Raw genomic sequence first — 14,538 nt, forward strand, 5'->3', positions numbered from 1 at the left:
ACTGCAGACAGGTATCATAACTGACAGAATTCAGGACTACCTAGAAGAAAATGACATCATGCCAGTGGAACAAAGGGGCAATAAAAGACGAAGTAGAGGTACGAAAGACCAGCTCCTAATTGATCAAATGATTTCAGAGAACTGTAAGAACAGGAAAACAAACCTATACATGACCTGGATTGACTACAAGAAATCCTTTGATTAATTGCCACACAGCTGGATCAAAAAATGCCTGGAAGTCATTGGAGTCAATGAAAACATCAGGAAATTCATAGAAAAGATGATGAAATATTGGAAGACTGAGCTTTTTGTTGGGAATAAAAGCTATGGACTGATCAACATCAGAAGGGGCATCTTCCAGGGGGATTCTTTGTCCTCATTGCTATTCACCATTGCTATAATCCCGCTGTCACTCATCCTACAGAAAACAAACTTAGGCTACCAAACTGCTAGGTTTTCAACAAAAATTTCACACCTGCTTATATGGATGACCTGAAGTTGTACGGAACATCAGAAACTGTGATACAGTCACTAACCAACACTGTCCGAATCTTCAGCAATGACATCAGCATGGAGTTTGGTCTGGATAAATGTGCCACAGTGGCACTGAAAAAGGGGAAAATCACTGAAAGTGAGGGCATTGAAATGCCAAATGGTCAAACCATCAAGTGCCACCAGCCAGAAGCCTACAGATACTTGGGCATCTTGCAACTGGATAATATCAAGCATGGTCATGTGAAAACTGTGATCAGCAAAGAGTACATCCAGAGGACCAGAAAAATTTTGAAGAGCAAACTGAATGGTGGCAACACTATCAAGGCTATAAATATTTGGCCCATACCTATCATTAGATACATACCTGACATAGTGAACTGGACTCAAGTAGAGCTGGACAACTTGAACAGGAAAACCAGAAAATTAATGATGATCCATCATGCACTACACCTCTGCAGTGACGTTGACAGGCTGTATTTACCAAGGAAAATAGGCGGCGGAGGACTTTTGCAAGTGAAACAGACAGTGGAAGAAGAGAAGCATGCATTAGCTGACTATGTGAAGGAGAGCAAAGAGTCAGCGTTGATGGAGGTCAACAATAGGAAGCTTCTCAAGGTGAAGCAAACTAAGGACCAGTACAGAAAAACTGTAACTCAATGTCGTATGGACAGTTGGCAGAACAAAGCATTGCATGGCCAGTTCTTGGAGAAGATTGAAGGCAAAGTGAATAAAGAAAAGACCTGGTCATGGCTTACAAGTGGAACACTCAAAAAGGAGACAGGTGGACTAATACTGGCAGCACAAGAATAGGCCATTATAACAAATGCTGTCAAAGCCAGAATTGAAAAATCAACAGACGATCCAAAGTGCAGACTCACTTTGAAACAGATGAAACAATCGATCACATACTCAGCTGCTGCAAAAAGATAGCACAGACTAACTACAAGCATGGACATGATGCTGTGGCATAGATGATCCACTGGAACTTGTGCCGGAACTACCATTTACAAAGAACTGGTGGGATCATAAGCCCGAAAAAGTGGTCGAAAATGAGCAAGCAAAACTACTGTGGGACTTCCAACTTCAGACTGACCGAATTCTGAAGCATAACACACCAGACATTGTGATCGTGGAGAAAAAGAAAATATGGATCATCGACATCGCAATCCCAGGAGACAGCAGAAGCAGCTAGAGAAATTAGTAAAATATGAAGATCTAAAAATCGAGCTGCAACGACTCTGGCATAAGCCAGTGAAAGTGGTCCCAGTGGTACTTGGTACATTGGGCGCAGTACCAAAGGATCTCAGCGGACATTTGAAAACCATCGGAATTGACAAAATCTCCATCTGTCAATTGCAAAAGGCCACTTTACTGGGATCGGTAAACATAATTCGCTGCTACATCACGCAGTCCTAGGTGCTAGGTGCATTGCCCGACTGGTGATGAAATACGAAATCCAGGATAGTGATCTCGTTTGCTGTGTTGTACTGACATAATAATAATAATAATAATAATAATAATAATAATAATGATGATGATGATGATGATGATGTAAGGGAAGGGGAAGGGGATCTTTTGACTTACTGTATGTCCACAATTGAGCCTCAAATCTACATTGCAAAGCAAGACAGCAGTTTCGTGAGATTTCACCCACTTTACAAGTGAGTAGTTGCAGCTCTTAAGTGAGTAGTTGCAGCTCTTTAGTCACATGGTCATTAAGTGAATCTGGTTTCCCCAGACTTCATTGGTCAGGTTGCGTGACTCTGGGAAAATGAGACTGTCATAACTAAGAGTCAATTTTCAAGCATCCGAATTTGGATCATCTTATCATGGGGATGCTGCAAAGGTCATTAAGTGTGAAAAACAGTCTTCAGTCCCTTTTTCCAGTGCTGTTGTAACTTGAACAGTGGCTAAGTCAGTCACACAGTTGCTAAGTGAATCTATCTTCCCCGACTCTTCATTGCGAAGAGAGACAGCTGTTCAGTGAGCTTTCACCCACTTTACAACCTGCAATAGAGATTCAAAGCTCAATGGTAGACATATAGTAAATCATGGGCTGTCATTGGCAGCTAGCCAATTGGTTACCTATCTGGGCATTGAAAGGCCCAGGACAAAAACTGCTTCAGCTAATGGGCCATGTCAAGACCCATGGGACTGAGGAGGCGTGGCCCATTGGCCAGGCTGAATAGGTGTGTGGAAGGGGTCAGCCGCTTTACTGGGATCGGCAAATATAATTTGCCGCTACATCACACAGTCCTAGGTGGTTGGGAAGCGCCCAACTGATGATGAAATACGAAATCCAGCATAGTGATCTCGTTTGCTGTGTTGTATTGACATAATAATGATAATGATAATGATAATGATAATGATAATGATAATGATAAAAAGATGGAGTTCAGCACTGTAAAAGGACCCTGCTGCAGCGGCCCAGCTGCTATTCACCAAAAGACCAGCACCAAGGCGCAGACATTTCCACCCACTTTTTTTGGGGGGGGGAATGCATCTTATGGAACAGAAAATACTGTATGTTGGCAAATATATTTCCGAATCAGTTAAGTAGAAATTTGCATGATTTCAATTCATCTGTTTGCATTATATTAGGTCACAATTCTGCTTGGTTATTGTCCTTCACAAAAATCAACAAACACATGGAGATTTTTTTTCAAAATTATTATGAATAATCAATATCATTTTATTGAAATTACAATATTAATGTTGAATTCAATACAATAAATGATGAATGAAAGTTCTTAAGAAATAGTTTTACTCATGTTAACTTAATCTGAAATACCTTTCTAACATCTGAACTTTTGGGTTCTGTTGTCCAAGTAATAATTCGAGATACAGCCAGACGAGTTTCACTTGAATTTACAAAATCTCCTGGGTCCATCTGTTGTGCAAGTATCTCTATGTATTTAAGGATTGCAACTTTCACCTGTAAAAATAAAAATAATTAATATACAGGAAAGTATATCTAATGGCAAACATATGAGAATGAAATTATTTTACTTGAGAACCACTTAACAATGCTAGTTGATGCTAATAGTATATACTAAAGTCTGTTGCAAAATCAAAACCAGAAGCACACACAGATGACTGATTCAGCTGAATTCAATAATTTCTTTATAAACATAGTATTATGTATATTTACAATACCACAAGTAGAATTCTTCAATCAGTCACAGGCAGCAGTGAGCAGTTAGTTTCATTTCAGTAGAGTAAAGAAAGGAGAGAGTACAGAGTAGACTGGACCCATGCCTAACCTTTAACTTATGTTTCAATTTCAATTCTCTGCACAGACTCAGAAGTTATTGTTAGATGATGAAGAGTAAGTAGTGCTACTCTTAAGTTACAAAGTATATACAGAGGAATACCTGGAGGTAGAAGTTATCCAGCTAAGAAACCCAGAGATATGAGTAGTACTACATATAACAAGACCAGATAGCTTGAATATATAAATGAGCCAGGGTGGCACAGCAGGTAGAGTGCTGTATTGCAGGCCACTGAAGCTGACTATTGATCTGTAGGTCAGCGGTTCAAATCTCATCACCGGCTCAAGGTTGACTCAGCCTTCCATCCTTGCGAGGTGGGTAAAATGAGGACCCAGATTGTGGGGGCAATAGGCTGGCTCTGTTAAACAGTGTTATTGCTAACATGTTGTGAGCCGCCCTGAGTCTGAGGAGAAGGGCGGCATAAAAATCGAATAAATAAATAAATAAACAAACAAACAAACATTATTTACATTCATCAAATATCAGTCAGTAACAATCCTAGTCATTCACAAATACATCAATCAATCTTCTCAATACATATACATATACAAACCAATATGAGAACACATAGTTCTTACTACACATAGTAGCTCTTACAACAATTCTCCCCCAAGAGACATGCTGCTGGCTCCCTCTTATAGCTTACTGCATCACCAGCTCTTAAAGCAACAATGTACTAAATCTTGTAAACTTACATTGCTGGTTTGCTTACATATTGTACCCAACCAATTATGCACATAGCATTAATAGTCTCCCCTTTGGGTGGTCAATATATATTAGTTTCTTTTTGAACTGAGGTGCTTGCTTATGTTTCACCTCTGGGTAAACATCTACGACATAATGAAACGTGGTTTTTATTATGGAATATAAATATGGGTGTTTAATTTATACTTAGGGCATAGCATATGCTAGGAATAGGTTTTGTCCACTTAAAATGACAGCAGAGGCTGTGGTGGAGTGTTAAGTTTTTCTTTCTTTCATCCCCCCCCCCCCCGACAAGGGACGTAGGCTGCTTGTAAGTGGAAAAACAGTGACTCTGTGGGGTGATAGCAGCTGCGAAATGTAGTATTTTGACCCTTTGCTGGTATTATTTAAGAAGTTATAATACATATGATTATAGTTATATTGCTCTTAAAGCAAAAAAGATGATTGCAAGGTGTAGGGAAACCTGCCAGCAAGTGTGGAATTATAATAAAAATTTAGGTATGGAGGTAAATTCTTGAGAAATAGAGTTTTTGATAAATGTGATCAGCAATGGAGGATAAGTGTTCCAGGTGGGCAGATGTTAATTACAAAGTCTTTTTGTTTGTTGAATTGGAGTTACGACTGTGTGTGGAGGGATTATAGTATTGCTTGTTTAAGACAAATAATGTGAAACTATGAATGCCGTATTGCAGTTAAGTGGGTTGCCAGGCTGTGTTTTTTTAAAGGAAGTAAGCTTATAATTATTGAAGGGATATTTTTCTTTTTGGGATTTTTGGTGCAGCAGATGGAGGAGAATTGATCTATTGCTATAAGCAGCTGGAGATGAGGGAATTTTTGAATATGGTTTATTTGAGGGAGGAGAGAATTTGAATATTGTAGTGGGATAGATGGCATGTGTTTAATACACAGGCGAAAGGTTTGCAGTTATGTGGCTGAGTTGTTAAGTTTATTTATTATGTATTATTAGGATAGAATAGAATAGAATTTTATTGGCCAAGTGTGATTGGACACACAAGGAATTTGTCTTGGTGCATATGCTCTCAGCGTACATAAAATAAAATATACATTTGTCAAGAATCATGTGGTACAACACTTAATGATTGTCAAAGGGGTCAAATAAGCAATGAAGAAGCAATATTAATAAAAATCTTAGGATATAAGCAACAAGTTACAGTCATACAGTCAACATGGGAGGAAATGGGTGATAGGAATTATGAGAAAAACTAGTAGAATAGAAGTGCAGATTTAGTAGAAAGTCTGACAGTGTTGAGGGAATTATTTGTTTAGTAGAGTGATGGTGTTTGGAAAAAAAACTGTTCTTGTGTCTAGTTGTCTTGGTGTGCAGTGCTCTGTAGCGACGTTTTGAGGGTAGGAGTTGAAACAATTTGTGTCCAGGATGTGAGGTTTGAGGATGAAAGAGAAGTTATAACGCTTCTTGATGGCTTTATTTGGCAGTTGGAGGGAATTCCGTGTCAGTGAATTCTCATGTTAGTGTACAGATGTGTGTATGAAAGAGGTTTCTTTCATGTATAGTAGTAAGTATGATGTCAGGATTTCTGGATTTCGCTCTGTTTTAAGGGAAGAGAAAGTTGTTTATGAGTCTTTTGTTGGGCAACATTCCTTTCCTTTTACACATTATTTGCTCTGTAGTTTGTACTCTGAGAGAATGAGGGGAAGTGTAGTTGTTTTTTATAGCATGGTTTAGGTAGTGTTTATACATATGTTTGGGGTTATGGTTCCACGTTCTATTTTGTTTGTTTGTTTGTTTGTTTGTTTGAAGATATACTCTTATGTGAAGATTGTTAGAGGACAAGATATGGGAAGTAGGATAGAAGAGGTATGAGGATGCTGGAGTGCAGCCAGCAATTACATAGTGGAGTAGTTTGCCTGTTTTAAGAGGAGATTGTCATTTGTATGAAATGGTAGAGAGATGTTTGCTGGAGCAGGGGGTTGGACTAGATGACCTTTAAGGTTCCTTCCAAATCTGGCTGTTATAATAGTAGTGTTGGTATTTGAGTTGTTTGTGGCAGTAAATATCGGTTTAGCTACAGAATGTAATAAAAGTGTGTAGCTACGTGGGATAAGGATGATCCTGTTGTGGATTAGAAGACAGGTAGTTTTGATAGTTTTGGATTGATGGCCTATATTTCCAGTGTTGTTTTGATTAAAGCTCAGAGAATATAATATATAATAGGTGACATATCTCACACTTATGAATAAGATACAAGGTGTAGTACGGTGATAGTAGTACTATTGAAAGTATAAGGTGATTTGTTGAGTATTATTTATTTATTTTATTTATTTATTTATTGGATTTGTATGCCACCCCTCTCTGCAGACTCGGGGCGGCTAACAACAGTAATAAAAAACAGCATGTAAATCCAATACTAAAACAGCTAAAAAACCCTTATCTGTAAAACCAAACATACATACAAATAAACATACCATACATAAATTGTAAAGGCCTAGGGGGAAAGAATATCTCAGTTCTCCCATGCCTGACGGCAGAGGTGGGTTTTAATGAGCTTACGAAAGGCGAGGAGGGTGGGGGCAATTCTAATCTCCGGGGGGAGTTGGTTCCAGAGGGCCAGGGCCACCACAGAGACGACATTGTTTTGTTAACGGGACCCGGAGAAAGCCCACTAACCGGTCGCTGGGATTCGTGCGGCAGAAAGCGGTCTGGGAAACCCCGATCTTCGTCTGCTCACTGCTGCTGCGCCGAGCAGATCAGCTGCTGGGCGGCCGAAGGAACCTTCCCTGGGTCTTCCCCCTCTTGCGGGCGGGTGAGCGGCGGGCATCAGCGAGGAGCCGGGGTTTCCCCTTTGCGTGGGCGGCCGGGAAAACCCAGGGAAGGTTCCTTCGGCCGCCCAGCAGCTGATCTGCTCAGTAGCGCAGCAGCAGCGAGGAGCCGAATGGGGTTTCCCCACACGCAAAGGGGAAACCCCGATTCGGCTCCTCGCTGCTGCTGTGTTACCGAGCAGATCAGCTGCTGGGCGGCCGAAGGAACCTTCCCTGGGTCTTCCCGGCCACCCACGCAAAGGGGAAACCCCAGCTCCTTGCTGATGCCCGCCGCTTGCCCGCCCGCCAGCAAGAGGGGGAAGACCCAGGGAAGGTTCCTTCGGCCGCCCAGCAGCTGATCTGCTCGGTAGCGCAGCAGCAGCGAGGAGCCGAATCGGGTTTCCCCTTTGCGTGGGCGATGGGGAACGCAAACTCCACCATCTACGCATGCACGGCCATAGAAAAAAAGGGCGTGCATGCGCAGATGGTGTTTTTACTTCCGCAACCCTACATCCCAAAAAATCAATTATCGCGAGGGGTCTTGGAACGGAACCCTCGCGATAATAGAGGGATCACTGTACTGTGTATTTTCTGGGTGGTGTGTTCTCCATATATCCTTAAGGGCAAATTCATGTGTTAGATGGTCAAATGTAGCTGGGAAGGTTTTTCGAAAACAGTGGTGTTTACTACTCTTATGGTCTTTGTTTTTATTGTGTATCGCATTGAAATCACCTATTATGATAAAATTTGTTAGATTTAGTTCCAGGATTTTTTCATGTAATTGTGTATAGAATGCTGGTTGATTAATGGTGGGTGCATATATTCCTATTATTGTTAATTGTTCATTTTTTATTGTTATTTGTACCATTAGAATTTGACCATCGGGTTCTTCATATATGAGCTTTGGTTTATATTGGCTTTTGACGTAAATTGTTATCCCTCTTCTTTTAACTGATGCTGATGAAGTGAAAAGTTCGCCAAGACCTGGGAGTAATAGGGCTGTGGTGTCTTTTTTTACAATATGTGTTTCTTGTAGACATGTTATGTGAAAGTTGTGACTTAGAAGTTTGTGAAAAAAAATTCTCTTTTTCTATCTGAGTTCAATCCATTGATATTTGTTGAGAATATGGTAATATCGTCTCTTTGCGTTGTAGTATCTGATTTTTTGCCATTTTTATTTTCTGGCCTCAGCTTTTGCCCTTGTGATCGGCCCTTGTCTTTCATGTTTGTTTTGTAGTTGCTGTGGGTCATTTTCCTCAATCTGTGTTGTTTCCGGTTCTTTTTCTTGGGTGATGTCTTCTAAACTTGATTCTTCAGTATTTGTTGTATCTTTACAGTCTAATTCTTTTAGAAATTTTTCTTCGAGAGGTTTTAATAACTCTTCGTAAAATTCCTTTGTATCTTCCGGTGTACTTATTTTGTATTTCTTGTCCAGTAGGGTTACGAGTATTCCTTCTGGTATCAGCCATTTAAACATAATTTTATTTTTGGTTAGTTTGGATGTTAGGAATTGATAGGGTTTACGTCTTTCTCTTACTCGTCTGGGAATCTGCCTTAGTACTGTTATCTCTTTTCCTCTGTGTGAAATTACATTTTCTTTTGATGTTCTATATATTTCATCCCATGTGCTTCTCTTTGTAAATCTTATATGTATTTCCCGGGACAATCTGTGTCTGCATGCATATGAGGTAGAGACTCGGTATATTTCGTCAATTTGTTCTAACATTTCCTGTTTTGTTTTCCCAGTGATTTTTGAAAGAATTTTGTGGAAGATCTTGGTCATCTGCTTCTTTCACATTTGGAATTGAAGAAAAAAGGCAGATTTTTCCATTTCTAGATTCATCACTGCCTCTTCTAGATTTTTGTTTACGTATTCTACTCTGGCCTCTGTGAATTGAAGACATGTTTCTGTTCGTTCGTTTTTCTCTTCTATTGTTTGGATTTTTTGTCCATTAGTAGTTACTATTTCTTGTACCGCTTCCATTTTATTATCTAGTTTTCCCATGTGTTTGTCTAAATTGCCAATCTGGTCCTGCATTTTTAAAATGTCATCTCGCATTATCCCCATACTTCCATACATTGATTCATTGTTGCGATCGATGGATTCTTGCATCTTGGTCATCATTTCGAAAAGTGAGGCCATTGAAATGTTCTGGGGTGGTTGTGAGGGTTGAGGTAACATTGTTTTGTCTGTAGAAGTTGTCTCTGATGGACGCTGAGCGGATGGTGTGGCCGATTGTGTGGTGTTTTTTTCCATGTTTTTGTTATTGTTGTTTGGTTTGTTGTAGACATCTTCAGAATTTTTGTTCGATACTTCACGTTGGTTTTTTGAGATAGAATTCGGTTCTTGGGTTAGTAAAATTGTTTGAGTAAATGTAAAGAGTAGGGTAATATTAGTATCTTTGAGCGTGTATTTATATCTTAATTGGTTGATTTTATTTAAAGGTTTAAGGATATTAATAGATTAGTAGAAAAAGTAAGTTTTTAATGTATAGGATGAGAGTAAGATATATATAGAATAGGAGGATAAAGCATTCAATCTTATCAATCAATTTTATCTATAATATATATAGGAAAATACAGTAAATTATGTTATAAAGTCAATAGAATTTTATCTATAATATGTTATAATATATTAAATATAAAAAGGAAACACGGTAAGTTATATTATAAAGTCAGCACAATTTTATCTATAATGTATATAAAGAAATATAGTAAGTTATGCTATACAGTCAGCACAATAGGTAGTAAAAAGAGATATTTATATTTTATTAATTAATTTTACTCTATGGAAGATCTACTATAAATGTTGCAATACAATCATTTTAGTCCCCAATTGATGTTAATATTAATAAAATAAATTTATATATCAGAAATTCAAACAGTTCATTAATTAATGTTGTATATATAAGGCAGGAGTGGGAAGCAAGTATAAAGGAGTAGGTTTAGAAAAGAAAAAGAAGTAAGGGAGAATATATAAGGTATTCTATGAAAAGGAAAATAACAACCTAATTGACAATTGATTATATCAAAAGTATTGTATGTAACGAAGTTTTTTCAGTTAGTTAAGTGTACAAAGTATGCAAAAAGGATATATATATATATATATATATATATATATATATATATATATATATATATTACTACTAATTTGTACGTTTCTAAGTCTTACTATATTAATCTAAATTATTTAAATACAGAAAAAAGAAAAAAGAGATGTTAAGTAAATACAATTATTATTTTAAATAAGAGTAAACTATTGTTATAATTGGTTATATAATTAATTTAATTAATTAACAATTAATGAGGTCATTTTTTTATCTTTTTCAATGAAGTTTCTTCAGTATGTTTGGATATGAAATATAAAATGTTCCAAAGGTATTTCACAAAAAATGTTCCACCGGTATTCAAATAGATTTGAAGTCAGGATGTAGTTTGAAGATGAAATAGTTTATTAATTCAGTTTATTCCAGTTTATCAATCTGTCTGGTGTCCTCAGTCAATTAATTAGCCAATCAGTCCATCAGTTAATTAGTCTATCAGTCCATCTAATAATCAGTTAGTCTCTAGTCTATAGTTGTTATGATTAATAGTTATAGCTGATGCAGTTCAAATAGGCTCAAAGTTAATATAATCCAAATAAGCTCGAAGTAGAGAAAGGGTAAATATCCAGTTATGGTGGTTATATCCAGTTATAATAACGGATCCAAATACTTTGATAACTGTTCCTTTGGAGACAAAATAGTTAGAAGCAAAGTTTGGGTTGAAGTGTGGGGGGTAGAAAGGAGAAAAGTCAGTGGGGAAATCAAATAGGGAAAGAGTCAAAGGAAGGTGGAGACAAAAAAGGAGAAGATTTTAGTAAAGTATATTCCAGTTGTTAGTCTTCAGTACCTCTGACTCATACCATTTTCAATTCACTTTTCTTCCATATCAGCTTAGCAGCTTTAATCCAACACTTTCTCTATCCTTCTTCACTTTCAAAAATCCTTCCACTCTTTCAGCTAGGTCAACAAGATCTTAACACTTCTTAACACTCCTTGTTGCGATTTCATTCCTTTTAGTTCGGGCTCTGCAGTGCCTTTTCTGCTGCGTCACGTCGCCTACTCTGAGAGAGGTTTCAGCCTTAAAGCTACAGCAGAGCAGAGTAATTCCAATGATGTCTTTTAAAAAAAACCAACAATCAAAGTTCTGAAAGAGTTGCTTTCTTAACCATCCACAGTTTAATCACTCACATTCCTTCTTCTTTGTTTCTTTCTGTCACTCGATCTTGGTGCTAAGTCGTCCTTGCGGGTTCCGCTGGTGAGTCAAAGACGTCACGCTTCTGGATCAGTCTGGGAAGGCCGATCTCTTTGAAGGTTGGCAAAGGGGGTTCCCCAATGTCTAGGGGGGGTGCCGATCACACCCTCAACTGCACTGGAGTTTCCCCTATTTGATTGCAGCTCCTAGGGTCCGCGATCGCCCGTTTGGCAGCCAAAAAAATCCTTCAAAAGCCCAGCTTTCTCAGAGCAGATAAACCTCTGCCACCAGGCATGGGGGAACTGAGACATCTCCCACAGGCCCATACAGTTTATGCATGGTATGTTTGCGTGTATGTTTTCTTTTTATTAAGGGATTTTTAGTGACTTTTAATTATTAGATTTGTTATATATTGTGTTATTGTTGTTGTGAGCCGCCCCGAGTCTATGGAGAGGGGCGGCATACAAATCTAATAAAATAAATTAAATTGAATTGAATTGAATTGTATGGGTGGAGGGCGGGTGGGTTGGAACAGATGACTTCTGAGGTCCTTTCCAACACTTGTTAATTTGTATGGAAATCTGATGAGGTCACTGACTTGAGCAGGGGGTTGGACTACATGACCTCTGGTGTCTCCGCAAACTCTGTTGTTCTGTGGAAACCTCCTGCTTGAGAAAGGTTGGACTAGATGACCTCTGTGGTCCCTTCCATCTCTCAGATTCTGTAGAAATCTGCTTGAGAAGGGGTTTGGACTAGATGATCTCTATAATTATAGATGATCTCCTTAAGGTTCCATCCAATTCTGTAAGATCTCCTGCTTGAGAAGGGGGTTGGACTAGATGCCAGCTAGTTTGTTTTGTCATAACCACTTGTTCCTTTTGCATCACCCTCCACGCATCTTAAAAATTCCACAGATCCACTTTGGGGACTCTCCAAGGTTCCTTCCAATTCTTGTTTAAATGTGTATGGGTAGAGGGCAGGGGTGGCCCCCTACCCCCATTTCTGAGGCCTCAGAGTTTTTGCCACTTTCTTTTGTCATAAGTGCTCCACGCATCTTAAAAATTCCACAGATTACCATGACAAGCAGGTCATAAAGGGGTCCCAGACAGTAACCAGTAACTTCCCTGCTGTCCTTTGCTAAGAGGATGCTACCTAGCTCTCTCTCCCACCCCTCTTTTGTGAGGATCAATCTGATTAGTTTCTCAAATTAGCTTTCTAAGGATTAGCATGTTGTGAGGTTCCTTCCATCTCTATAATTCTTTACCAGTCTCCTGAATGAGAAGGGGGTTAGACTAGATGGCCTCTGAGGTCCCCTCCATCTGTACCATTCTGTTTCAATCTCCTGCTTGAGCTGGGGGTCAGACTAGATAGCCTCTGAGGTCCCCTCTATCTCTATCATTCTGTTTCAATCTCCTGCTTGAGCAGGGGGTCAGACTAGTTGACCTCTGAGATCCATTCCATCTCTATCATTCTGTTTCAATCTCCTGCTTGAGCTGGGGTTCAGACTAGATGGCCTCAGAGGTCCCCTCCATCTCTATCATTCTGTTTCAGTCTCCTGCTTGAGCAGGGGTTCAGACTGGATGGCCTCTGAGGTCCCCTCCATCTCTATAATTCTGTTTCAATCTCCTGACTGAGCTGGGGTCAGACTAGATGGCCTCTGAAATCCCTTCCATCTCTATGATTCTGTAACAGTGTCCTGCATGAGAAAGGGGTTAGACTAGAACTGGTGTGTGTGTGTGTGTGTGTGTATGAAAGAGCTCCCAAAGCCCCCTCCCCCCATTTTGGAGACTCTCCAAATGAACAGAGGAGGATGTGAAAAAGGCATGGGATCGTCTAGATGCCCAGAGCATGAACAGACCTCTCTCTCTCTCTGCAAACAGGGGGGATCATTAGCCCTCCCCCAAAGCCCCTCCCCCCACACTTTGGGGACTCTCCACATGAATAGAGGAGGGGGTGAAAAGGGCATGGGATCGTCTAGATGCCCACAGCATGAACGGACCTCTCTCTCTCTGCAAACAGGGAAGGATAACTCAAGAGGAGGCGAACCGTCCCATTTGTTCCTTCCAAAGTAGCATTTTGTTAGGACTATTCTGAATGGATGGTGGCAAAGTGTCCCATGTGGTCAAAAGACTGTGGCTGAATGTGGATATTTGTGACGAAAGGGCTGGGACAAATAGCTAGGGGCCTTTTGGCGAGGGAGTTAATGCAGCGGCCGATCAGCTGCTGTGGAAGAAAGAGCTTCATCCAATTGGTGGAGGCAAAAAGTCCCATCCCCTTCCATGGTGCATATGCTCGAAAGGGTGTGTGAGCAGCAGCAGGCAATAGTGGAGTTCCAACTTCAAAATGCCCGGGTGAGTAGAAATGCAGATCAACAGCACTTTACCACTACTGGGCCTCCATGAGGGACATTTGTGCCGTGATGCAGTGCTTCCAGTATGCCACTGATATGGTCAGCGCTGATAATGCCATCGTCAGTGCTACCATCCCCATCCTTTGCCTACTGGAAAAAAATCTTCAGACCTTGACTGAGGGTGTGGTACAGGAGGAAGCAGAGGAGGAGGAGGAAGCCCCATTTTCCCAGGCAGCAGGGGACCGCATCCGTGGCTCGCAGGGTGGGTGGCTGGGCCGACAGCAGCCAGGTACTCCGCTGTCCAGCCAGCATAGAGTTTTGGGGAAGGAGGAGGAGGAGGAGGACTTGCAGCAGGGCGGCCCCCAGTGCAGCTCACGGGCATCAATGGAGCGTGGCTGGAGGGAGGAGCAGGAGGAAGAGGAGGAGGAGAGACCTGTTACTGACAACCTCTCATTGACTCAGGGAAGCCTGGCTCACATGAGCCACTACATGATCCAATGCTTGCACAATGACCCCAGGTAGCCCGCATCGTCACCTCTGGCAGTTACTGGTTGGCCACCCTGCTGGATCCCCGTTATAAGGACAACATCACTTCCTTGATCCCAGCACTCGAGCAGGAGCGCAAAATGAGAGAGTACAAGTGTGCGCTCGTAGACGCACTATGGCAGAGTTTCCACAGGAATTGGAGGCTTCAGTGGTGGC

At 40.4% G+C, this 14,538-nt stretch overlaps 1 protein-coding gene across 1 annotated transcript in view; it reads right to left on the reverse strand.

Annotated features, from left to right (window-relative positions):
- Window positions 1–14,538, reverse strand: part of CLASP2 (cytoplasmic linker associated protein 2) — an 817,644-nt gene that overhangs the window by 120,719 nt on the left and 682,387 nt on the right. Inside the window, exon 26 of the mRNA XM_070727408.1 lies at window positions 3,287–3,430. Within this exon, the coding sequence (XP_070583509.1) occupies window positions 3,287–3,430 (144 nt within the window). The remainder of the gene's footprint in view (window positions 1–3,286; window positions 3,431–14,538) is intronic.

This window comes from Erythrolamprus reginae, chromosome Z (genome assembly GCF_031021105.1).
Source record: "Erythrolamprus reginae isolate rEryReg1 chromosome Z, rEryReg1.hap1, whole genome shotgun sequence".
In the NCBI taxonomy this organism is placed as follows: domain Eukaryota; kingdom Metazoa; phylum Chordata; class Lepidosauria; order Squamata; family Dipsadidae; genus Erythrolamprus; species Erythrolamprus reginae.